At 47.4% G+C, this 25,638-nt stretch overlaps 1 protein-coding gene across 3 annotated transcripts in view; it reads right to left on the reverse strand.

Annotated features, from left to right (window-relative positions):
• PLXND1 (plexin D1) overlaps positions 1–25,638 on the reverse strand; it is a 131,905-nt gene that overhangs the window by 13,997 nt on the left and 92,270 nt on the right. For 2 of the 3 annotated variants that reach the window (XR_010589033.1, XM_024105001.3), the window contains exons 26-33: positions 18,067–18,213; positions 15,637–15,793; positions 14,032–14,135; positions 12,367–12,430; positions 9,339–9,373; positions 7,076–7,180; positions 4,077–4,240; positions 2,452–2,599 (exon numbers count right to left, since the gene is read on the reverse strand). Coding sequence is in view for 1 of the 3 variants with exons in the window: in XM_024105001.3 (XP_023960769.2) it covers positions 2,452–2,599; positions 4,077–4,240; positions 7,076–7,180; positions 9,339–9,373; positions 12,367–12,430; positions 14,032–14,135; positions 15,637–15,793; positions 18,067–18,213 (924 nt within the window). In the remaining 2 variants the exon portion in view is untranslated. Of the gene's footprint in view, positions 1–2,451; positions 2,600–4,076; positions 4,241–7,075; positions 7,181–9,338; positions 9,374–12,366; positions 12,431–14,031; positions 14,136–15,636; positions 15,794–18,066; positions 18,214–25,638 lie in introns of those variants that run through there. The other variant, XR_010589034.1, reaches the window with a different exon arrangement.

Below are 25,638 nucleotides of genomic sequence, written 5' to 3' on the forward strand. Positions count from 1 at the left end.
ACATAATCAGAGCACTGCTCACCTGAACAAACCGGGAAATGTCGCTTTTAGTTTTACAACACTGAAAATGATCCCTTCTGGAAACACCACCAGAACTTAATAAAGAATGATCGCTTTTCTGTAGGTGTGGTTGAACTGCCTAGAGACCAGAATACTCTATGATAGCCCTGCTAGAAATCAAATGACCTATTAAAAAGATTAGATGCTCTTTAGGGCAGGGACTGTGTGTTTGTATATGTTTGTAATGCTCTTAGCACAATGGGAGCTGATCCTGATTTCTGGCTACTATCATCATAAAAATAAATAAGACCCTGATCCTGTAAACAATTACACATGTGCTTAAAACAGAAGTCGATATCTCTGCTTGTGTGTAAAATAAAGCACATGTGTAACTGTTTTTCAGGCTTGGGGCATAAATAAATAATCTCTCTGTCTCTGTCATGTTTTCAGAGTATTTTCGATAGGCCCCTGTAAGGTTTCATACCTGTTTGATTCCATGGGACTTTTCTATACAGGACAAACAATACCTCATGCTGTTGGGCTGAGCAACACAGAGATCTTGCTTTATAAATGCTGGAATATGTGCTAGGGGCAGGAGGAGAGCCTCATACTAACAGTACTTATATAGCACTTGATATTTCCAAAGAGCTTTATATAAGTGGATTTGGTAACCCTTTAATTCCTGAGGTAGGTTAATATTATTAGCCCTATTTCACAGATAGGAAACCTGAGTGGTTAAAGCCTAGATTCCCCAAAGTGCAAGTGAACTGCCACATAGACCTCACCTGCCTGTGGGCTATGCCCGATGCACGCATGCAAGTCAGGGCTGATTCTGTGTGCACAGCTCTATTTGTACCCAACCCTGACATTGCATGGTCACAGGTGTGTGCAAAAAAGGACCACACATGTGGCATATGCACCCTCAGTTTGGGGAGGCGAGCCCCCTGCCCTGTCCCTTCCGCCCGAGGGTCTGCCCCTCCGGCTCTTGCTGGCTGGCCCACCAGCGCTGTCCTGAACCCCGGCTGGCCCCGGGAGCACAGGAGAAGCCTCGAGCCTGGGCTGGCCTGCCAGCACCCGGAGCAGTTCGGAGGAGCCCCAGCTGGCCAGGACTGAGCCCCTGAGCCTGGGCCACCCAGAAGAGCTCAGAGCTCCGCCATGGCCTAGCCCTGGGGCTGCAGAAGGGAGCATTAGTGGATGTTTGGGAAGGCTTAGCCTCCCCCAGCCTCTTTCACCCACTGCCCATGCACACACACGTCGAAAATTTAGGACCAAGGACTAGAATCTCAAGTGATTTATGTGCTTAACATCTATTGATTTCAGTGGGAGTTAGGTGCCTAAAGTCAATGGTGGAGCTTAAATGAGATTGCAGTAGTGTCTGGCTCCCAGTCTTGTGCTTAGTTCACTAAAGCCTTGTCTACGCTAGAAAAAGGACTATACCAGCAAACCCTGCTAGTGGAGACCAGTTTATACTGATCTTGTCAGTATAGCGTCTACCAGTTCCCTGAATGGAATAGGCAATATTGCAAAAGGACTTTTGTTTTGGTCCGTGTAATTCCGTGTCCACCAGGGCTTTTGCGAACATAGCTCTGTCTCTTGGGGGGGAGAAGGGGGGATTTTTCACATTCCTAACAGATGTAAGCTAATCTGGCAAACCAAAGTATAGATCAGGTCTCCATCATGCTGCCCAACATGGAACAGACCACAAGCCAATTTTCAACCTGCCTTAATGTTTTCAGTGTTAAGGGCTTGATTCTTCTCTCTCTTCCACCAGGGTCATTCAGAAATAGCTTTGTTGAAGTCACTGAAGTTGAACTGTTGTAAGTGAGATGAGATTCTCACTTCTATTTGAAGTTGCATTAAAATTTTCCTTCTGACTCTTAAACTCTTGTTAATGCAGGTCAGGAGTTGGTGCACAGCCTCTGCATGGGACTCTCAGACAGAGTGTCACAGAAAGCTGGAGATGGGGCCTACTTGCAAAACTGGGATTTGGTTTGGAGACTGCCTGAGATTCAGAAGTGTCAGCACCCCAGGTTTGATAGGGCCCATCCTTACACTTTTCAGTTCAATGGCTGCCATCAGTCATTATGTCAGCCGTAATTAACACACATACTGTCATAAACCCATTTCTCTGTGTACTCATGGTGACGGCTGTTTCTCAGTTTGAGCTTTTATCCTATTGGGCTCAGCAATACAGATTTCCTTGAAGAAGGGGAATAATACACAGGGCAGCCCACCACCTAGTCTACTGATGAAGGACCCAGAATAATCCATTCACCATTTAGGCCTCAATTTCCTTAACTTCACAGACTCTGGCTCTCATGTTGCCTATCATTCCAGCATGCCTACAACCATGCACTCCCATCACCCAATCTCAATTCTTGTAAGACCAACCCTGAGCAGAGAGTGGGGTGAAGGGAAAGGTCCATCTTAGTGGGAGCTGCAGATCTGTACCTTGCCCAGCTGTAGGTCGGAGATGGAACAGGCATCGATGAAGGCCTGGGCTATGACAGAGAGACAGGCGTCTATATGGTCAGTCTTGTCGATGTCAAAGACAAACTGGGGATTCTTCAGAATGTTGACCCAAAATCTCAGAGGTAGGCTGCACGGGAAAGCATCAGAAACAGACTGGATGAGCTTTGTCATTCCCAGATCACCCCAGAGTGATTTGAGAATAAGAAAGAAAAAAGCAGATGGGATGATGGAGGAGAAAAAACACAAGAAAAAAAGAAAAGGGAAAACTATGGAGACAAGGTTATTATTTAATTATTGTTACCATCCCTTGCCCTGCCTCACCTTGGCTAGAAGGGGCAGGCATTTGTTTCATAGATGACGGAGTGTTTCCCTTAGGGTGCAGTGTGAGGATCAGGCATGGAGTATGCATGAATATCCCTACCTAGGTATGATCGCTGCATTACACCTTGAGTAATTAATTGAGCCTTGCATCGTCCATGAAAGATCTCTGTGCTTTTGCCTGTAAATTTAGAACTAACTTCCTACAAGTGGTGCTGATCCCTGTTCATCCGTCCCAGTGTCAGAATGTAACTAGGGCTTGATGGGTGGGCATGGTCCTGGGAAACATCCCTTGTGTCTGACCTTCAATACATTTTCTTTCTCTCCAAGGGCATGAGCCCAGATGGCCACTGCTGTCCTGCTCTTTTTTGTCACTTTCAACCTGTCTTCCTAGCACAGATGTTTGGAACACCTTTGTGGCAGCTATTTCTGTACTGGTGAGATTGCCTTGCAAACACAACTTGTCACAAAATGGCTACAGCACAGACAGCAGCAGTGCAAACTTCTCTTCACCTGCTCCTCCCCGGCCTAGATGGACCAGTTCCGTGGCTCATGCGTTCCTTGGCTTTGCTGCTGAGGCTGCCAGCTCAAAGTGCCAATGGGGATGGAGAGGCCTGCCCACGAGGCATTGTACTGAGACCACCAACCAGAACTCCAAGCATCTGATGATAACAACTCTGGTTCACAACCAACTTGGACTGGATTAGAACCAGCGGCCAAGAAGGGAGAAGCTCTGTAGCCCATTAGCAGCCCTATCTATTGGCGCATCAAAAACCTGGAGATAAAACTTCCATACCCTAAACCAAACAATTATGCTAATTTGCATACCCACTGAGCTTCCCTCCCAAAGCATGTTCTTAATTTCCATGAGTTGGGGTTGGAACAGCTGGTCCCATTGCGGAAACTTCAGGGCCAGCTGCCCCTCTCATCTGAGAGGAGATGAGCCTCTCCTTCAAGCTCCCCCTCCCCTTTCCCTTTTTTGTGGGCCAGACTCAGGATTTCTGAATACCTGAGGTTGGCAATATTGCTAGCTCTCTGTCCCCACTTTCCCCTCTGCTTTTCTGTCCCCCTTTCTGCCCCTTTTTTCTCTGTCCCTTAGTTGTACCCCTCAGCTCTCCGTTTGTGTCCCCGCCCCAGTTCTCTGCCTTACCAAGCACTCTAAATCCTGTATTCGTTACCAGCTCTCTGCATTATCACTCTAATGATTATTTCAGGGCACTGTGGCTTTGCATCTACTTGTCCTGTGAGCTGGAAAGGAAGGCAATAATGGGTCGCATCTTCCAAACCTGTTGGTTTTCCAAATGTGCAAAGTGTCAGGGTCAGAGATCCCTCTTTTCTCCGCTTGCTCCTCCAGAAAGTCAAAGAAATACTTGATAGCCACAGGCGGCTTGTCCTCTCGCATACAGAGAATGGCTTTGAATAGGTCATCCAGGAACTTCTGCAGTGTTCCCTAGGGGACAAGCGCACATAGCATTGGCCAAGGTGAAGCAGCAACAACTAAAACAAAGTTACTATTCTAAGGGGATTGGGTTTGCTCTTCACAAGTGGAAGAGACTTTGCTGCCAGTTTAGTAAATTGAGGGAGGGAGGGGATGCAAAACGGGAGAGAGAAAGGTTAGTTTTTTGCATGGTGATATAATTAGCTCCAGTTTGGATTTAATTTCTTTTGGCATAGAGGTCGCTTTTTCTTGCTGCTGGGATCTCAGAGCACATCTGTGATTGTTCTGCACAGTAAATAGAAAACTAGAGACTGTTGGCCATTCTTATGATCTCTGGTCCAGCTATACATCACACTGGGATTAAAGACGGGCTTGAGCCCAAGCCCTGGATCCAAACACTCTTGAAGTGTAGGGAAGTTCCAAACCGAATGCAGATTGAACCAATGCTCTTCCCCCTCCTCTGATCTGAACATCCCCAAACTTTGGGGAAGTCTGTGCCCAAATCTTAATTTTGGGTCTTGAGCCTCTGTCATAGTCCGAATCCCTTTCCTAAGTGTATAGGCCAGGCCAGGCCACAGGGAGGTAATGTTGTGGCTTCATTAGGCAGATTACCAGCTAGAAAGTCAGAGAAAACTATAGAGTCTGCTTATGTCCAGCAGCCTCAGCCACCTTATATTCGGTATGGCAGAGTCCCATCTCTTCTCTACAGTGAGGGATGCTACAGCACTGTAGCAGGGTAAACACCTGCTCCTGCCTGGAAGGGCCTGAGAGAGCCCAGGGAGCAGGCAGCGTGAAGGCTGGGCTGATTGGGGGAAGTTAGGGTTACCATTCGTCTGGATTTACCCGGACATGTCCTCCTTTTTGTACTAAAAATAGCGTCCGGGGGGAATTTGTAAAGCACTCACAATGTCCGGGATTTCCCCCTCAGGCAGAGCAGACCGAGCGGCTGGGAGGGCTGCAGGGAAGTCCCGGGCTGGACTCCGGAGCAGCTGTAGAGGAGCCGGATCCGCCCTGCATTCTGAGCAAGTGTATCAGCACAAAGTGCAGCCCTCCCCTTTTGCAACTGGGAGCGGTTTCTGCCATGCAGCGTAGCAAAACGGGAGCGAGAGCACTTTGTGCTGATACAAGGGCAGCTCTCCCCTGCAGTCCGGTCCGGGCCAGGGACCGGGTTTTGTTGTGCAGGGCCAGGGACCCGGTTTTGTTGTGCTGGGGAGCTCAGCCACGTGTCCGGCTCGCACAGAGCCCAACACCCTGTTCTGAGCAGCAGGGTAAGGGGGTCAGGGGGCAGGAAGGTTCTGGAGGTGGCAGTCAAGAAACGGGGGGGGGGCTTTTTGGGGGGAGTGGAGAAAGTTTTGGGCAGTCAGGGTACAGGTAGGGGGTAGGGTCCTGGGGGGCAGTTGGGGGGGTCTTAGGAGGGGGCAGTTAGGGGACAAGGAACAGGGAATCTTAGGTAGGGGGTGGGGTTCTGGAGGGCAGTTAGGAGCAGGGGTCCCAGGAGGGGGCAGTCAGGGGACAAGGAGCGGGGTGGGGGGCTGAGAGTTCTGGGGGGGAGCTGTCAGGGGGCAGGAGTGGGGAGAGGGATCGGAGCAGTCAGGGGACAGGGAGCAGAGGGGTTTAGATGGGTTGGGAGTTCTGGGGGGGGCTGTCAGGAGGCAGGAGTGCGGAGAGGGATCGGAGCAGTCAGGGGACAGGGAGCAGAGGGGTTTAGATGGGTTGGGAGTTCTGGGGGGGGCTGTCAGGGGGCAGGAGTGGGGAGAGGGATCGGAGCAGTCAGGGGACAGGGAGCAGAGGGGTTTAGATGGGTTGGGAGTTCTGGGGGGGGGCTGTCAGGGGGTGGGGAGTGGTTGGATGGGGCGTGGGAGTCCCAGGGGTCTGTCTGGGGGTGGGGGTGTGGATAAGGGTTGGGGCAGTCAGGGGACAAGAGGCAGGGAGGCTTAGATAGGGAGTGGAGTCCTGGGGGGCAGTTAGGGGCAGGGGTCCCAGGAGGGGGCAGTCAGGGGACAAGGAACGGGGGGAGGGTTGGGGGTTCTGGGGGGGTGGGAAGTGGGAGGGGCAGGGGCGGGGCTAGGGCGGGGCTCCTCCCGTCCTCTTTTTTGCTTGCTGAAATATGGTAACCCTAGGGAAGTGGCTGCAGCTGGGGCCACGCCCCAACCAGACTCAGCTGGCCCTATATAAGAGACTGGGAGCCGGCGCTCAGTAGAGTCTCTCTCTGCGTTCAGGGAGAGAAGGGCCTGGCTGCAGGGAGCTAGCCATAGGGTACCTGTAGTGGAGCAGGGCTGGGGAAAGGCTGGTGAGCTCCAGCCTGGAAAGCCCCAGGCTGTGGCCTAGTATTAGGCCAAGGGGTACTGGGGGTTGCAGAGGGCAGCCCAGGGCTAGTCCAAGGCAGCAGGCCCAAACCCCCCTTGCCAGTGATGAGTGGCCTATACTGCAGTCTGCCCCAGGGAGCGGGGGCTAGTTGGTGACTGGCAGTGGCCTAGTGCTGAGGCAAGGTGGGGATAGTGGGTGGGGGTTCCCCAGGGAGGGGAGACCCAGATCTGTGGGGTACTGCCAGGGGGCAGTATCCCAGTAATAGGGGCACTGGGTCCTGGGAGGGACACGGGCACCAGAAGTAGGGACAAGGCGGATCACCGGCCTGCAGAGGACGCTCCAGATGCTGGATGAGCTGATTCCCTGAAGCAACCAGTAGGGGGCGCCGCAGGGGTGAGTCCACACCCTTACAAGCACCCATCTCTACTCAGGGTATAATGTAACCTTGCTTCAAAATAACAAGTCACATTTTATGACAGAGCTACCAACAGAAATCCTATTTCCCATAAACAAAACTCACGCTGCCCCAGCTTCTCTTACCTTAGTAGATAGTAACCTGGTCAAGTAGATCTCAGGTAGGACTTTTTTCCTATGGCTCTGTCTATGGGACTTCTTATGTTCAATCAGTTCATCGGTTGGAAGAACCTGAGTCAATATAAAAAAAAAACGTTCAAGATTCCTGCCTTCGGGACATCTTTTTACTGAGTAAAAAGGGATGTTACCAACACACAATTTATATATTAAATAAAACATTATCTATGCTGCTAAACACACAATTAGATTAGTTAAAACTGAAAGAAACTTAAAGCTCAAACTGACTTTTTGCTATTTGTGCCTTTTGTTCTATTTCTCTTAACTTGGACAATGAAAATGAACCGCTCAATTTCATTTAAGTTTTTGGTCTGTTTCACTTCTTGAATTCCCCCAGCGCTGCTGTAATTTGGGATACCAGCAACACAAAGCCAGGCTTACACAGAAAAAGCCGCTTGCCTTGAAATGTGGAAAAAGCACAAAAACATTGTTTGATTTGTTAACAAACCCCCTGCTACCTTTAAAACAAAATCTAAATGTTCCATTGTTCAGATCATTGAATGAATGCCCCGGCAGTGCCCTAGCATGTCACTGATGTACCTCTTCTTATTATTTTCTATGTGCACTTTCGTCCTCTCTCTCTTCTCCTGCAGTGTTGTAATATTTTTTATTTGGAAAGATGTGACGTTCATAAAATATTTCCTGATGCTCGAAATGCCCCTTTCTCCCTTATAACGTTTAACAATACATCACTTCAGACTTTCAGAGTGCTGTCCAAACATGAACTCATAAATCCTCACTACCCCACTGAGATGGGTGAGGAATAATATTTATTAAGTGACTTGCCCAAGGCTTCCGTGACAAAGCTGGGATTTGGAAACAGGCATTTCTCTCCTAGCTTCCTGCTCAGTCCATGCTGTTGTTCTGAACTCTCTAATGGTAACGGGCAGCTAGAGCAGGCCACAGATCTCTGCTCTGTTTCCATTGCAGCACCGGTTTTATGTTCCATGCTGGTAAGGCTGTCTTATATGCAGCCTCTCGATCCCGCTGTTGGTCTCTCTGAAGGGAAGGTATCATGGGGAGCCAGCATCTCACTGAGTGCAGTGTAAAGGGGTTCCTCTGCCACTATCACACATAGTGCTTCAGCCCCACGGAGCTGGGTTACGGTAACATAATCAAGGCTGAAAGAGGATTCTCTCCTCTTCCATCACGTACATGGAAATGACATGGGTCCAAAAGCAGAAATACCGTGGGGGGAAGAGGTCACCAGGAATATCATAATAATATAGTCACATTGAGTAGGATTCTCCTCTCCCATCGAGTTTCATACCATTGGAACTTACCTACCCCTACTTTGGAATGTAACTCTTTGGGCCAGCTCTTTAGCTGGTGTCAATCGGAACAGCTCCATCGACATCAATGGAGCTATGCTGATTTAGGCCAGATGAAGATCTCTTGCTATAACAATTCATGATCGAGCAACAGAATAAAAAGGCTGGAATCCTTCTGTGTGGCAGAAACGACTTCCTTGTAAAGATTAAGTTGACAGGCTTGCAGTGAACTCCATTTTTTGAAACATCCCCAACTAGCAGGGTTTTGCTCTTCCTGCATCTGTAGTTGGCAGCCATCAAAAAGGTGAAATATGTTTGAGACTATGATCAAGATTAAGATAAAAACTGAATTCTCTCTGCCAAACATACCGTATGTTCAAGTATTACCTTCTTACACAAACAACGCAGTAACCACAGGGGGTCAGCCAACCCCCTGGGCAGGTCTGATCACCAGCCAACAAGCTAGCTGGGTGACAAATGCATCCGCCTGCATTTACTGTACATATGGAAAGCATTCCTAGCTTTGCCTTTGACAAAAAAACTCCGCACAGCATTACTGCCCTTTGAGTGCACATTAATACATTGCTGCAAGGCAGGCTCATTCCACAACAATTGTACATTGCAAATTCCATCTGGCCAGGCCTCCTTCCCACCCACTACACTCCTCTAGCTAAGTAATTCTTTTCCCAGCCACAAGACAAGGCTCCAGGGAAGTTGTTGTTGGGATTTGTGTGCACTGATTGCCTTTTCCTTAAGTTATCAGTACCTCCTTTCTCAGGCAATTTCCTGGTGAGAGGGTCCAGTTCCCAAATAGACATTTCCTACAAAGGAAACGGGGAGGAGGTGGGAGATGGGTGAAGTAACCCCCGAAGGAAGGCAGCCTTGGCCACACACAGTGGGAGAGTCATTAGCCTTGATTGCTTTTGGAACGGGATACTTACTAAATGAAAGTATTTTTCGGTATCCAGATCCTTCACTGGAAAAAATAAAGAAAAACAGAACAGCTTAGTTTGCTATGTTGTGCCGCAGACAACTTCATACAGAATCAGCTAATGGAAAACTTTGGGTATGGGTGCTGTGTTTTGGGGAAGGAGCAGCAAGGACAACACTTAGTGATTCCTGTACAAGGCACTTTAGCTAATCCTGACAGCCTTTCTGTGAAGTTGATATTTAACCCATTTGACAGATGGGGAAACTGAGGCAGAGCAGCACAGTGACTTGCCTGAAGACCGTGCCAGAGCCAGGATTAGAACTCGTGAGTTGCCAAGTTCCAGTCCTGCACTCTGATCACTAGTTATGTTTGGCCTTGTCTGGGCTGTACTTCAGCATTTATCATTACTGGACAACATACTGTTTGACTCAGATTTCAGAAAAGTCTCTTATCACCCAGTCTCAGAAAGGAAACTGATTTCTATATGCTGACTAAATCTGGCGGCCAAAAGCTGCTGTAGCTGTTTGTTTGCAGGCAATGATTTCTCTTTCAGACTCTGATGGTCAATAGCTACAGGGAAAGACCCAACAAGACATACATTTCTGCAAAGGCACATTTGATTGGGGCACCATCCTGGATCTACTCCATTTATTCTGTGAGTGTGTGTCACTCTGAGTGGCAGCATCTCTGTGGGGGAGAGGGAGGGTGGGTGTGTTGCTTCAGCTGCTCTTTGAACTTGCTCTTGCATGGCAGTGCAACACTTTTCCTCCACCCTCCGCTCCATCCAACACAACCTTCCTCCCCCATCAAAGCAGTGCAACGATCTTCAACATTCTTGTGGCTTAAAAGTGATCTCAAAGGCAAATGACATTGGACCTGTGACATTTTTTCTTCTTTAGCACGTGTGAAGGCCTAAAAAAATTGGCAGCTTTTAAACTTTATGTTTGATTTTTTCTTCATATGAAATTCTTTTCTACCCTGCCTTTGCCGGATGACTCTATGCAGCACTTGAGAAGTAGACGAATGCTGACATTAAAAGAGACTGACCCTGCATAATTGAGAGGCAAAGGGATCTTTGATTAGAGAGTTTCAGACTCCTCCTTTTCTGTTTTGTTTTTGTAAACACCTATTCAATGCAAACCTCCAACAAACATCTGGGAGAAAAAGGTTCTTTGTGAAAGATTCAAACACCTTCAAACTGAGGGATATATAGGTCCCAGCCCATTTTCTACACAGTACTTGAGCAAACACAGGAGGAGACTTTATAATCCAGATGTTTAAGGTTAAAAAAGAAAGAAATCAAAACCCTCCCCTCTCCTCCACCCACAAATTTCACTAATAAATAAAACAATAATAATAATTAATTATTATTATTATTATTATTTGTATTACCATAGCGCCCAGGAGCCCCAGTCATGGACCAGGACTCCATTGTGCTAGGTGCTGTATAAACAGATTAAAACGGGGCTTAGCACAAAAGGACACAAAATCAATTGTTTTTCCTTTTTACAAGTGACCTATAAAACCCCTCGTGTTGGAATGAAAAGTTTGGAAGTTTCATCTCAGGATATCAGAGTGACACATGAGGATCGACCATAAACCCTTGATCTACTACTCGTACACCACTCATCCAACTAAAAGCTCTTCACCCGTGCCTGATGTGAAGCATTCAGCTGAAACTGGGAGCTGGGCTGTCACAACACTAAACAGCAGCCATTCAAGTACAAAGCGTGACAAATGGGCCTATTCAGCAGCATTGATGGAGATGACCTCATGCTGTCCAGCCTGATGACCAACATATTATATTCCTGGCAGTCTCCGGTCCTGGCCCCCCACAGCTCTGCCAAAATACTGCAGCAACACTGCTCCTAGCTCTTTGGATTCCTTTTTTTTTTTTTTTCAGACTGTTGGCCGCCACACAGAAAATGTCATGCACTCCAGTCAATAGAGCACTAAGTGTCTCTGCTCTGTCTTTCTGTCTCTTTGTCTAGCCATCAATTCTGGCTGAGGGTGCTGCACCGTTCATATATAAATGGCAGGATTCAGCCACACAAGTTCCTGTAGCATTAGCGTTCTGTGACCAGTTGAAGACATTTGGGGCTTTTTGTATCTCAGTAGTAAAGAATCCAATGGAAAGGGGGCATTTAAGAGCTTATATATTCTTTATATATTTGCCACAGTGCCATGAATGCCTCTTCACTGAATGTAGGACACAGTTTAATCATAAGCCCCATTGGGTAAAGAGCACCAGCTGGAAAAACAATTGGAGATCCTGATATACTGCGCCATGAGCTCGGCACTCCAGAGGGCGCCACAGCCGGCCCTACAGGTAGTGCTGAGGCAAAAGTCTTCAACGACTGAGCACATAGGCGCGTGCACACCCACAATGGAATCGACATGAGCAAGCACTCGAAGAAGAACAATTGGAGATCCTGTTGGAGCTCTGATAGCTTCCAAAGGACACAATGATCTATTCCATTGTCACAGGCTCACTTAGAAGTAGCCAGGCCACCCTGCCTAGCAAAGCTGAGATCACACTACGACTGTGGCCAAATCCTCAGTTTTTACTCCCACCGTATTTTACCTCAGGCTGTGGGTCCCAGTGAGGATCACAGCTCGATAGCCTGCCATGCTGTGCAGCACCACAGAAAAGAGACAGATGAAGCTGAAACTGAGGGCACCTAGCACTGGGGCTGCAGGCATCTCAGAAATATCTGCCCTGTGTACTGATGGGGGCTGCCCATGTGTTTACAGCATTCCCAGGCAAAGAGGAGGCGTGTCATAGGCTGAAGCTGATTATCATCACTGGTTAAATGCTTGATACATTTCCGGGGATGGTGCTCCAGGAATGATGGGAACCACAATATTCTAGCTAGCAATGGGGCTAACCCCACACTCATCTGTTCAGCGAGAAGTCTGAAATGTGCAGTCTGCAGGCTCTTTGCACCTCCTCAGAGCTAACCCTGATCCCACTTCCCATCTCTAAAAACAAAGGTCACCTGTGCAATCACTGTGAAAGAGAAAGAAAAGCAAATTACCTCGACTTAGCGTGGTGTCCTTCTTATCTGATAAACTCATTGCCAGAGAGGCACCTTCAGGAATCTGAGGAGGGGGAGAAGAACAAAGGTAAGGGATGTCAAGGACTACTCGGGATTACAGCTAACCGAGGTAGCTCTGTAGCTGGGGCAGCGTTGTACTGGTGATGCAGCTGTGTTTGAGCAGCAAACATAAACTGCCATGCTCAAGATGACAACCACACCTCACGGAATAAAATGCTCTGAGGTTAGCCCCAGATTTAGATGCCTAACTCCCAATATTTCAATGACATCAATGGGAGTTAGGCACCTAAATACCTTTGAGCATCTGGGCCCTAGTGACTAATGACACAGGTGCCTTGCCACTTTCAGGGGAAGGCCCCCACTTCATCTCTTTCTCCAGGCTAAGAAGATGGATGGGAGAATGGCCTTCGCTAGGAGTGTGAAGAAATACACTATCTGGATTTGACTGATGCCAAGCAAGAAATGAAATGCTCTGTGTGTGTGTTTAGTGCAAGCTCCTCTCGTGGGGGAACTATTGTTATTTCTAAATAAAGAGAGAAAGGATGGTCCAATGGTTAGTGTGCTAACCTGGGACTTGGGTCCAATTCTCTGCTCTGCCACAGACTTCCTGTGACTGTGGGCAAATCACTTGGCCTCTCTGTGCCTCAGTTTCCTATCTGTAAAATGGGGATAACAGTATGTCCCTTCTTCGCTGAATAAACACCTTAGAGACAGTGATGTGCTCCAATACTACGGTACTGGAGGCCATATAAGTATCTAAGATAGATAAATGGTTCCAGACACCATAGTGATGGACACCTCAGATTTATGGGTTAAAGTAACAACACATCAGATTATTCAAAAGAAAAGAAAATGGCTTTTCACATTTAGATGCTTTCGCTCCCAAGGAAGAATGCCACCAAATTTAGATTGTCAGCTCTTCAGGGCAGGGACGGTCTTTTTGTTCTGTTTTTGTGCAGCACCTAGCACAATGGGACCATGGTCCCTGAATGGGGCTTGGAGGTGCTACCACAGTAACAGCGATCATAATGTTTCACTTTTGGTTTTCCATGCACTGTGCAGCAGTGCAGGGTGGATTGTGCTTCCAGCATTCCAGGGGTACGTGGAAATCAAGAATCCAATAAAAACTCCAGTTTTCATTTAGTTTTAAAAGTAAAAAGAGCCAAGAAAACATCTCTGTTCAGATCCATTTTGGGTGAAATCACGTGTAACCTACATTTTAGGCTTCAGCTCCTTGACAGCATCACTTTAAGTGGAACGCCCTGTTACAAAAACAAACAGCTCCCATTTGTGGGCCAGAGCCTGCTCTCAGGACAGTCCATGGCAACTCTATCATAGATTTCAGTGGGAGCAGGGAACGGGAGTGCTATGATGTTAATCAGCATGGATGGTGGCCATTGGGAATAGGAGCCTTTTATGTTGTCAGTAATAACTTGTTTTGCATGAAGAGCATTTAATTAATCTCAATGTGTTGCAATATTAATGAGTTTCTTGCCAGGGCAGATGTCTGTTCCCCGGAAGCTCTCATGGAGCTATGGCAACCTTCCTGCTTGTCTCTGCTAATCCTCCTTGGAAAGGGAATGTCCCTGAGGACAGACTGGCTGGAAGGAAGGGAAGTCCCTCTGTGAGCACTTGCAGTTTTACCTTGTAGTGGGCTAAAGTGTTGAGCTTCTTTCTGCCATCCTCCATCACCGAAGTGTCATCGAGGTCCCGCAGGACGTAGCTGTCAGTGCTTGTGGCAAACCATTCTAAATACAGACAAGGGAGTTAATGCAAAACCAGCCTGAGCAGGGCACGTGTACCTCGGCTTGGAGCAATGTGTGCTTAGATGCCACATTCAATGTAGAGAACAGGTGCTTGGAGGTGTTGGGGGCTCTGCTGTGCCATGTGACTGGAACACAGCTGCCTCTCACAGGCCTGCGGTAGGAAAGCTGTCGGGATTAACTCGAGAAGCGGGAAGTGCAATTTCCTGGTTTAGGGCAGGAAGGTGAACTGGGGTGAACCAGGGCTGAGCCCACACTGGACTGTATGGTGCGGAGGGAGGTGCAGAGGGTTCTGCCCATCTCACCAGGTGCTCAGAGACACTGCAAGTGTGCAGCCCTGTCAGTCCCCATCCGGCATAAAATTCTCCACTGCGCCCAGTAATCTGACCCACTCCCTACAGCGCACGAGAGGGAGGGCTGTGTGGTGTGGGCAGAGAGTGGGGATTGCTATGCCTGGGCTTCATTTTACCAGATTCCGGGCCCCAAATGCCAGTGTGCATCAGCCAATGGAGAAAAAGCAAAGTGTTCCTGCTCTTCTGCAGGATTACCTGGAGACACGTACCGGTGCACCAGCTAGTGGTGAGCCGGGTGAGGGGCACAATTGCTACTTGGTGCACATCTTGCCTTTTGCATGGGCACTGCTTAGCGAGGCTTTGGCCATGGTGAACGTCACCCCTTTGTGGCTACCTGTGACATTGAATTCCAATGGCCATGTAATCTCCTCCTCCATTTTTCCCTGAGTGCACTTGCCTAGTATGTCACCTATCTCTTTCACCTACGGCCACACTCACCATTCCAAGTCAACTGGGATGGGGAGCAGGGCCAGGCAACACCTTGGCCAACTACTGACAAAGAGCTGAACAGGACACAGCTGTTTCCTAACTTTCCCTTTCATTGTTAGGGCCTGGATCACACCTGGCTCCCTGGAAAAAGAGATGGCCCATAGGTAGATAAAGGAAATGTCTGAGTCTATGCCCAGACTAATGCCGGTAAGGTGATGAATGTTACCTATTAGTATGCAGATACAAGTGTCCGTAATTGAGAGTAAGACAGCCCATGCTGGGCTGAGCAATACACACAGGGACCAGAAGAGAGGAGGGCAGGGTTTAAGAAGGTGCAAGTTAAAGTACCTCTCCAATGTCTTAAGCTTTTCTCCTGTCCACTTGCTGTGTACATAACACCAGCTTCCCCTGTCCTAATGTACAGCACTTCACGCATCAGTCAAACCAACTGGAATCTGGCCCTACGACTCATTACTAGGGATCACTGTTCCCCCAGGGATCACTGTTCCCCCAGGGATCACTGTTCCCCCATTGGCCCGTTGGGTGGACAGAGAGGGGGCTCTACTTCCTCTGGGTATGCCCCCTCTCTATCCACCCAACCGGCCAATGCCGATGCCAAGAGCTGATGGCTGCTCAGTGTACACAGTGAGCTCCTTCACCCTTAAAATAAGGACTGGCATTTCTCAAGGGAAAAGAGTCTTTACCAAGGTCAACATCTTCTACTCTTGGCCACTGGGAGTACGGGACATTCTTGCAAAAAGCTTCAAGGATCTTCTCTTTAACTTGACTTAGAGTATCTGTGTCCATGACCCGAACACTCAGGGAGTCCATGCCGCAGCCTTGGAAAGACACATTGAGGTTCTGTGGGGAGAGGCAGAGTTAGGGTTGGGGTGATCTGTAATGGATGGGGATGATTCGTAATGGGCTGTTGATTCCCAAGGACACCGAGAGGTTGCAGGGCACGTACAGTTTTTATTGGTACATTCCATGCATCGTGCTGCTAGAAATCCCACTGAACAGAATCTCTGTCTGAGTCTCAGTGCTGGTGAAAGATGCTGATTTACAGCCCTGGAGACTGAGGGCCCCTATTTATTCACAGAGCTAGGGGTGCATGAGGAGCAACAGTGCAAGCTTCCCCCACTCTGCCCTGCTAAAGGGCCTTAACCCTGCCCCACAGGGACCACCTCTAAGGGTGAGAGGGTTGTTCAGTCTCCATGGCCCATTCATGTCCTACTGAGACTGGTGACAAGGGAGACAGTCAGTGCCCATTGTTGTGGCTTCCTGCAATGCTATGAATGGACTCCCTCAGTTGCATAAAGGTTTTGTTGTATCAGACATTGGGCCAAGTTTAGTACTGGGGTAAGTGGGGGCAGTGACATGGGAGTCGATGAAGCTGTGCTACCTTATGGAAGGGGTAAATTGGCCCATTGTGCATGACATTGTGAAAACGTTCACATCAGCCAGACACAGGATAGCAAAAGTGACGCCTATCTTCTGGGAGAACAGGACAGTGTGGAGCGTATCCTGTTCTCCTCTCTCTGGTGAAGCTACCAATGAAGCCAAAGGAAGAGCAACAGAGGCTCACATTCTGGGTGTCCAATCACATTGCTCCTCCCAACACAAGCTGGGCTGATCCAGTATTCCGATTCAAATCCCACTTTCCAGTCAATATTGCTCCAGCGTCTCTCTCACCCCCTAACACCACCAGCTTGATTCCAAACGAGCTTCAGCACCACCTCCCATTTTGCACCCACACTGTTATGGGTGTTGTTTTTGTGTCTCTGTTAACAGCAGGCCACTTAAAATCACGCCTGAGAATTACAGCAGGAATTTTCACAGGAGCCCAATGGAGTTAGGTGCCCAACTTCTTTTGGCTCCTTTGCAAGTCCCAGCCTAATGGGTCAATGGAAGCATACACACCAAGAATGCCTGGCAAAGAGCGTGGAATACGTGCATACATAGGCAGAGTCAAAGGGAACAGTTTGCCCCTAGCATCTAATGACAGGTTGTTTTTTTTCCAAGGTGAAATGTGCAGCCAAATTTCAAACCAGCTTCAGTTACCATCATTTGGGGGCTTGGCAGTGAGTCTGAACTAATCCACGACTCACTCTGCTTCCAGCTGCCTACCTTGCTCTGGCTTATTTCTGTTACTTGCAAGCAAAGGGTCAGCAATTCTCCCCCACTCAAGCTCAAGACGTTACCATCTCTGCTGAGAAAGTTAATAGCTAGAGTCCTGCTGCTAATCCTCCTTAGTCTGCGCAGTGAATTACAGGTCAATTGGTAAAAGGAAGCTGCCGAGATGCAGCTAAGGATATAGGGTCAAAACCTGCTCTCAGTCACACTGGTGTACATCTGGAGTAGCCTCATTGATTTTAGTGGAGCTGCTCCAGGTTTTCCCCATTGACATCAAAAGCAGAATTTGGGCCAGGCTCTGGATAGGCCTGTCTACTGCATTCTCTGTCAGGCTTATGGTAACGAAGACTCTTTGAATATACATTTTTGTCTGACTTATTCCCGAGAGGCATTTTACAGGATTACTTTTCAGCAGGATTCCTATAACATCCTGTACAAAAGCCTTCACACTAGACCTGCAACTTTATAGCTAGCAACTTCCCATTGGCACTGAAGTCACTGACTTGCCAGAAACTGTAAAGAGGAGACACTCTTTGTTCTTTAACCCTCTGACTGCCAGAGAACAATCTCTATCTATTTAGCATCACCCCGATCTGGGCCAATCAGCTGGACTCTGCAAGAGCCAGGTTCGATATGTTCCTTGTCTAGGTTGTTGCAGGCCTGCTTTTGAAACCGTCACGGTCACCACTGCACATGAAAAGTGCCTATACCACTGCATGTCTAACATGCACGATTATCACAATTATATGTGCAAACTGGGAAACAGCATTTGCAGAGGAGGGTGAATCATTTACACGCCCAATAATCTGATCGGACTGTGCGATCAAAGGAATGACAAATGCAAGCAAAGGTGCACCATTACACCCATACTTTGCGAGTACAGTTGCACAGCTATCTCTTTTTAAACATCAGCCTCTACAGTTTTCTTGGGCAAACATTTTTAAATAGGCTTTTGCGGAATCCTGACATGGCATCACGTGAGGGGTTCAAGACTCACTTACCCTTGGCTTTGCCTCAATGTTCTCTCTCAGCAGCCATTCTTCATTGAGAGTATACCTGGCTTTTCCCGTGATGGCATCAATGGAACCCTTGTTGATCTGTTGTTTGATAGCACAGAGCAACAGGAAGAAGGGCTCCCCGACTGTCTCCTGGGGAAAGAAAAGGAAAGGAAGTGGATAACCAGGAATCAATTAAAGTAAATCTTTCAAACTACGTGGTCCTTTAAGACAGGGTCTGCACAGATGCACCAGGTAACATAGTGATTTCATTCTGCAAGGTCCCAGACACCTCTGGAGTTGGAAGTGCCTGCTGTTTAAGGGACTGATCCATGCCAGGTGCTGAGAAATCCCTGGAAAGAGCTCAGTGCCTCAACTCCCACTGAATTCTTGGGAGCTGAAGTCATTCAGCATTTCACAGTAACAGTGCCTGGCAACAATACACAACACATCAGTTTAGGACAGGAAGTGAAGAAGGATGTCACACCCAACTGAAGTCACATGGAGGGAATTTTAGAGAGGCAGGGTGTGATAGCCCAAATCAGGCTGACTAACTCCTACAAGAAGTGCTGCAGGATCATGAATTACCACAAATGGGACATGACTTTATGTCTCATAACTAGAATGCAGTGTTTATATGGTTTAAAATATATTGACAAATAGCACATTGAGCACAAATATAAGCTCTGCATTCGCACAGTCCCTACCACAATGGAGCCCTGATCATTATAGCACTATCCTAACAACAAATAGCAATACTTTCCTGCTAGTCTCAACCCAGTTCATCTAAACATATTTACAGCAACATTTCTGATCCAGTCACTCCAGTGACACAGATGCACTAGAGAACTATTATCTATTTCCTTAAAAAAAGTGTCAGTGCTGGAGTACATCCCATCCACCCTAATGTTCATGTGTTAGTTCTTCCAAATGAAGCAAGTGCAAATTATTGCACATTTATATTTTTCTGAGCATCACATATACACATGCACGCACAGACATACATATATGCACAACCCTGCCATCTGAAACTCTACCCAAGACAACTGATATCCGAGTATTCTGACATTTCTGAACCATGAGATGCTAGAGCCTGTTCAATCTGCTTCTTAATTAAGACTTGGTGAGTCTTCTATTCCAAATTCCTTATAATTGCTAAAGCAATTAGTTCAATGTCAGTTCTGATTCTGCTGCGTTCAGTGCAGCTGATGATATGACACTACAATATGGGTGTAGGTGGGCACACACCATCTGTGCCACAGCGCATATATTTAATTTTCCAAGGGTGACATTTCTAATGAAGCTGGAAAGTTTACTTGGGGCTGCTGTGGAAGTTTAACAACTTTCTGTCACATTCCTTCTGAATGGGGTCACATGCTAGTCATCCCAAAGGCACATGCAGGAATGCATGGCTGTGCACTGGGAAAGGTGTTTAGGAGGAACTGGTTGTGCTTTTAAGGATTGGGAAAAGTTGCAGGGCTTGATTAGAGATGTGAAAATCAGAAGGCATGGAGATGACTTTGGTGAAAGGAGAATTCATAGCCGTCATTCAAGAGGATGACATTGACGCTGAGAGAGTGTTTTGACAGGAACATGCAAATGTCACCTGCTTGCATCATTATGTGATTTGGAGTTGGGGCGCCTATAAATTAACCTCATTGCATTCCGTGCTCCCACAGCTGGCCTTGCTATGATGAATCAGGACTTTCTCTGTTTTACACAGCATGTGATCATGTATTTATAGGGCACGGTCACAGGTGCTCAGTTCAGATGTGGGATTTGAACTCCATCCCCTGAAAGGTTGGAAGGTGCTTGAATCCTGGATTTAGATTCAGCCTATTACAGAAAGAAGGGCCAGTCATGAAAGTTGTATCTGGATCCTGATTCAGATTCAAACCCTCCTCCCCCGCCAAAGTTTAGGACAGGTGGTTCGATCTGGTTCAAGGTTCATCTCTATCCACATATCATGACTGCATTTCTTGCTTCCATGTCTCAGACTCTTCAAAAGCCTCAGCTAGAATTAAATTACACCTTAGTCATAAAGCTGCCTCCAAAGCCAGCAAAAGCTTGTTGTGTGAGAGTGCTGCTGATAGATTAGCTATTTACTACTTGGTTCCAACCTACTATAGTGTGTTGAGTGAAGCTGATCATGTGGCAAATTTTTGTGTATATGAACATACCATGGAGGGAGAATGGCCCAAGAAATAATTGAAATGGGTATACCAGACTCTGCTGTAGCATAAAGGATCATGGTCTAACACCCAAGAGTAATAACACAGAAAATAAACTACAATGCTCAGCCTGCTAGATTCTATTTCTGTGTTTGGCTCTTAAGCTTTCAAATCCAGAAACCATGGGCTGTTGTGGAAATCTACAAAAACATTAATCAGACAGAAAATTTCAAAGATGGGAAAAGGAGGCTGGCAGGCAGGCACTGAAGATAAAATGGCTAACTTGGAAATCTGGACTATTGCTGGGAAACCAGTTTGGAAATGAGTCAAAAACTGCCTTTGGACTCAGCTAGTTTTGGGGGAAGAAATTGAACTAGCAAAGATTAGTGCTGATTCAGGAGAAAAAAGAGATTTTTTTTTTTCAAAAAGCACATTCCCGCCTTCCCCCCCATTATGAATGTATTTTAATTAGACTTTTAAAAAAAATTTCTGACTGCAGTGTTATGGGCTCTTAAAATTACCTTGGGCACCAAAATAACTTTACAGTAATAGAAAGCACAGTAAAGGCTGGCATCATTTGAACTGTTCCATGCATGATGCATGGGGCTTAATTTTTATATGCTTGGATTTCAAAAGTGACTTGGAAAAAAAAAAGAAGATTCAGAGCACAGACGGGATTCACATGTTACTCCTGCATTAATGAGCTGATGTGTCATTAGAGCTGTCCTCTTGGTAACATATTACAGACATTTCCAAAATGCTTGAGCAGAACAATGGAAAACTCCTGTTTATTCCAAGTGCCCAGTACTAGGAAGTTCCCACCAAAGTTTCAGGCTAAACGAGTGCTTGCCATATGAGGACAGAGGATACTGGATGTTAGAGATGGACCCAAACCAAAACCCCAGATCCAAAGACACCCCGTGCTGTTTTGGATTTCCACTTTTGGACTGACTCTCTATCTGTGTCATAGAGAGAACCAAAACCCAGATCCATCCATCCCCACAGGTTTTGGGGAAATTGGGATCGGGATCCAGATCTGAACACTGTATTCCAGGTCCATCTCTAGCTAATTATCGTGCCATTAACTTTCATTTTCACATCCTCTCCACACTTCCTGGGTCTATCAGGGACTAGACAGCAAAGTGCTGAAATAACACCCGGGAAAGGATCTTCTTTCAGTATTTCCTGTATAATCATAAGTATGCAGTACTAACATGGATAATTTCACCTGGATATCCAACTCAGTTCTGCTGTCAATTCAGATCATTTGGATAAGCTTTGCATACACATCCAAACTTCTAGATACTTCTCTGACCCTCATCCAAACTCCAAACCTCCTGAGATTTTGCCATCATATGTCCCGAATCTACCAAGGCGAATTCCCCCTTCTCATAATAATAACTCCACTCACTACAGAGGTGCTGCATTAAATTTAGGCTACTGGTGACTATGGTCATTCTGAATTTTGTAAGGATCTCTTCTCCATTTGCAGACAGCTCCTCAAATCTTTCTTTGCTGCAACTCAAATGGATGGGCTATTCGGCAGAACATTAATATAAAACAAATGTTTAAACCGTGTAATGTTAACTTGCGAGGGAAAATACAAGCAGTTGGAATTTTTCCGCTGTACAGTGTAAGGGGCCTTTTATAGCAGCTGTTTCAAATAGACATTGTGATTAATGGGGATAATTCAGGAACTAAAAACAGACCCATCGTCACATAAGTCTCATGGCCCAGTGCTACAAGGGGGCTGGTAAATTTCTTTACCAAAAACCGGCTGTGTAAAGGGAAGCACATTTGTTTCACAGACATTAGGTGCACAATGGAGGTGTCTGTCTATCACTGGTAATTTAAATCTCAGACTTTGGGCCAAATCAGCATAGGTGTAAAATTTCACCTGACTTCAGAAGATCTGCGTTCAGTTATGCCAGGATTTGATCCTGAGACTCTCCTTTATTCCTGCCCTACACAGTCTACTTGTCTGGCTTTGGGTTCCTCTCTTTCCTATGCCACAATCAGGCCAAGGCTGGTGTGGGAGCCAGGGCCAGCTTCAGACACCAGTGCAGCAAGCCGTAGCTTGGGGCGGCCCATGGAAGGGGGCGGCACGTCTGGGTCTTCGGCGGCAAGTCCCTCAGTCCCTCTCGGAGGGAAGGACTGGCCGCCGAAGAATGAAGCGGCATGGTAGAGCAGCCGACGAAGTGCTGCGGATCGCGGCTTTTTTTCCCCTCTTTGCTGCTTGGGGAGGCAAAAAAGCTGGAGCCAGCCCTGATGGGAGCATTCTCCTCTGGAACTCCTGCCACCTAGAATGGACTCTCTAGATCTCCCCGTCTCTTCTCTCTTTTCACATCTCTGCAGGAAACACACTGTTTTCCTTTGACTGTCTCCTAACTTCTGTCTCCCACTGCAAAGCATTCTGGGAGGGAGATGATTAGAAAGATACTGTAGAACAAAGCAGTGTTGCACTGTAACCACAAATGTTTATTTTTCAGAAAGAGGGAAACACTCTGTTGTGAAAAGTAGAACAATAGCTTTTATTTTCATAGCTTCAGGCACACCACATAGATCAAGTGGTGGAACAAAGCCACAAGTGAATTACGTTAGCCTGTCCCGAAGGAGTGAAAACCAAAAGGGTCAGTCTACTTCTCATCACAGAGCCTTTTGTGTTATGAAGCACAGTCAACACTTTTCATCTTTTCATGCTGGAAGTCAGCTCTCTCAAGTAGGCCCAAACTTGTTACTGAACTCACTGGTACCAAGAAATTAAACCCTTTAAAGAAATAATAGCTTCTGATAGGGAACGGAACGTCCGAACCACCAACATACACACATCACAAACCAGCCTCAAGACTCCATGATGCAGACAGAAAAAAGCCTCTAGCACAGCACCGCCTTCTCTTTCTTAAATGCCAATGTCCCCGTGATTGAGAGAAGGACACAAAACAGGTTTATTTTTTCTACGTGTCCTAGGGCATGGATGCCTGTTTAAGTGGGCTGTTATATCTGAGGCTTCAAAAGAAAAGTTAAATAAGCAGCATTTGAAAGTACTGTATTTGTGGGTACTTTAAGGGCCAAGCTCCCCAAAAGTAACTAGTGCTTCTGGACACCCAACTTGTGACACCTTAAAGCGGCCTGATCTTCAGTAAGTGCAGAGTTCCCTCCCTTTAAGGTATCTCAAGTTGTGCATCCAAAAATGGAGGCACCTAAAATCACTCGGCACTTTGAAAATCTTCTTGGCCAAGGTATTGATTGTTGTTATAGCTGAGACTAGACCAAACCTCTAGTAGATCTGGAACCTAAAACATGGCCTGCAGTATTCAGTCTAGTGAGGTGGTGACCCTGTCAGATTTCATAGGTTCAAGCCAAATCAGTACTTGGCTAAGACACCTAGATGTTGCAGAAAGTTGTGCTGGTGGGTCACTCTTCAGAGTTGCTGCCACAGTGTGGGGTAAGGGCACTGTGTGGCTGGAGGGGCCACATTTTTAATGAGATGTCACACTTAGGTGTTAATCACCCAGACAGACACAATTTACAGCAACTGTGATAACTACTTAGATGGTTCGCCTGTTTTTCAGATGTGCTGAGCATCCACAAATTTAGCTGAAGCCAATGGAAGCTACCCTTCACATTTATATTGCTAAATAGTACATGTAAAGGGACTGGACAGCATCAGTGGCTTGCTAGCTTTTCTTCCTCTTCATCTGCCCAATAGCCAAGAGCTATACTGCAGCTAAAGGATGGCTATTGGGCAGATGAGGTGGTACCATCCCAGTTCAGCCAAAGCAGCTCGCTCTTCAGTTTCTTGCTATCTGCAGGTTTGCCCCAAACTCCACCAGGTCAGGTCTTCTCCCCAGAGCTCCACACAATTATAGCATTATCACAGTCCTCATTCAGTATAAGTTTCTACTGATAACATCTGTCTTTTATCTTCCTCTGTATTGGGATAAAGCCAGGGTGCAGATGGAAGGAACAAATCATTTACAAGCCAGCTTCGTGTTTTATATTAACATCTATGAATCACAATCTGTGGCTCTCTCTCCTATTACAAAGAGCTGGATCCGTGGATCAAGCCCTATCTTGGAGATAAGCCTCCAGTCCAATTTGATGAGCAGAAGATGTGATCAGTAATCTCAATTCGTACGGGTGCCAATTGGTAGCTCTCTCACCATTTGTACCAGACACATAGCCACTTACGAACCACAAGCACTTTTAATTTCCTTTGTAAGCCATCCAAGACCCAAGTCCCATATGATAAAACTCAGCTTTTTTCTGAGAAAGCTGTCTTGCACAATGTCCATTTCCAGCAGAAATTAGGCAGTTGCTCTGGGTTGTATCAGACACCGGCACATTTTCTTAGTCTCACATGTGGTCTTCACTCTCCAAAAGGAGAGATCAGTAATTTTTTGCATATGGTTTAACTATATGCACAAAACCAAAAACCTAAATGTTTGCACTTTACAATTCCTAGACTTCCATCACCAATCACAGGTATAGTTTGAATTTCCTTAAATTAGTGATATATTTGACATCCTGGGTATGTCTTTCAAACTCGTTTGGCATGCCCCCCTCAGAACTCCAACCCCCCCTGCTTCTTGTCCCCTGACTGACCCCCTGCTGAGAACCCCCCACCCTAACTGCCCCCCCTAAGACCCTACCTGTCCCCTGACTGCCCCGACCCTTATCCACTCGCATGGGTGGCAGGGTTGTAGAAATTTTGGTGGTGCCCAGAACCCACCCACCCACACCTGCCTAAGGCTCTGGGAGGGGGGTTGGGTGGGGGGAGAAGGTCTGGGGTGCAGGTCCTGGGCTGGGGATTAGGGTGCAGGAGGGGTGCAGGGTGCAGGTTCTGGGATAGAGTTTGGGTGTTGGATGCAGGCTCCGGACTGGGGCAGGGAGTGGGTGTGCAGGAGGGGGTGAGGGGTGCAGGCTCTGGGATGGAGTTTGGGGGTGGGAGGCGGTGCAAAGGGAGGGGGTGCAGGCTTTGGGAGGTAGTTTGAGGGCAGGAGGGGGTGTGTGGGAAGGGGAGGGGGTTTGGGAGGGAGTTTGGGGATAGGAGGGGATGCAGGGGTGAAGGCTGTGGGTCTGAGGATGAGGGGTTCATGATGCAGGAGGGGGCTCAGGGATGGAGCAGATGATTAGGGTGTGGGGGGATGAGGGCTGGGGCTGAGGGGTTTGGGGTGTTGGAGAGGCTCAGGGCTAGGGTGGAAGGGCAGGGCAAGGGCAGCCTGTCTTCCCATTAGTGGATGGGGGCACTAGGACCTGGGGGCAGCAGACAGCAGTTGCTGCTGGCTCTGGCAGTACAAGCAGACAAGGGAGAGGCGGGGAGGGGGATGCGCGGGGGGGGGGGCAGGTGGAGGCCGGGGACCCATCCAACACTCCCCCGCTCCCTGACTGCCCCCCCCCGACTCCT

The sequence above is a fragment of the Chrysemys picta genome, chromosome 7 (genome assembly GCF_011386835.1).
Source record: "Chrysemys picta bellii isolate R12L10 chromosome 7, ASM1138683v2, whole genome shotgun sequence".
NCBI lineage: Eukaryota > Metazoa > Chordata > Testudines > Emydidae > Chrysemys > Chrysemys picta.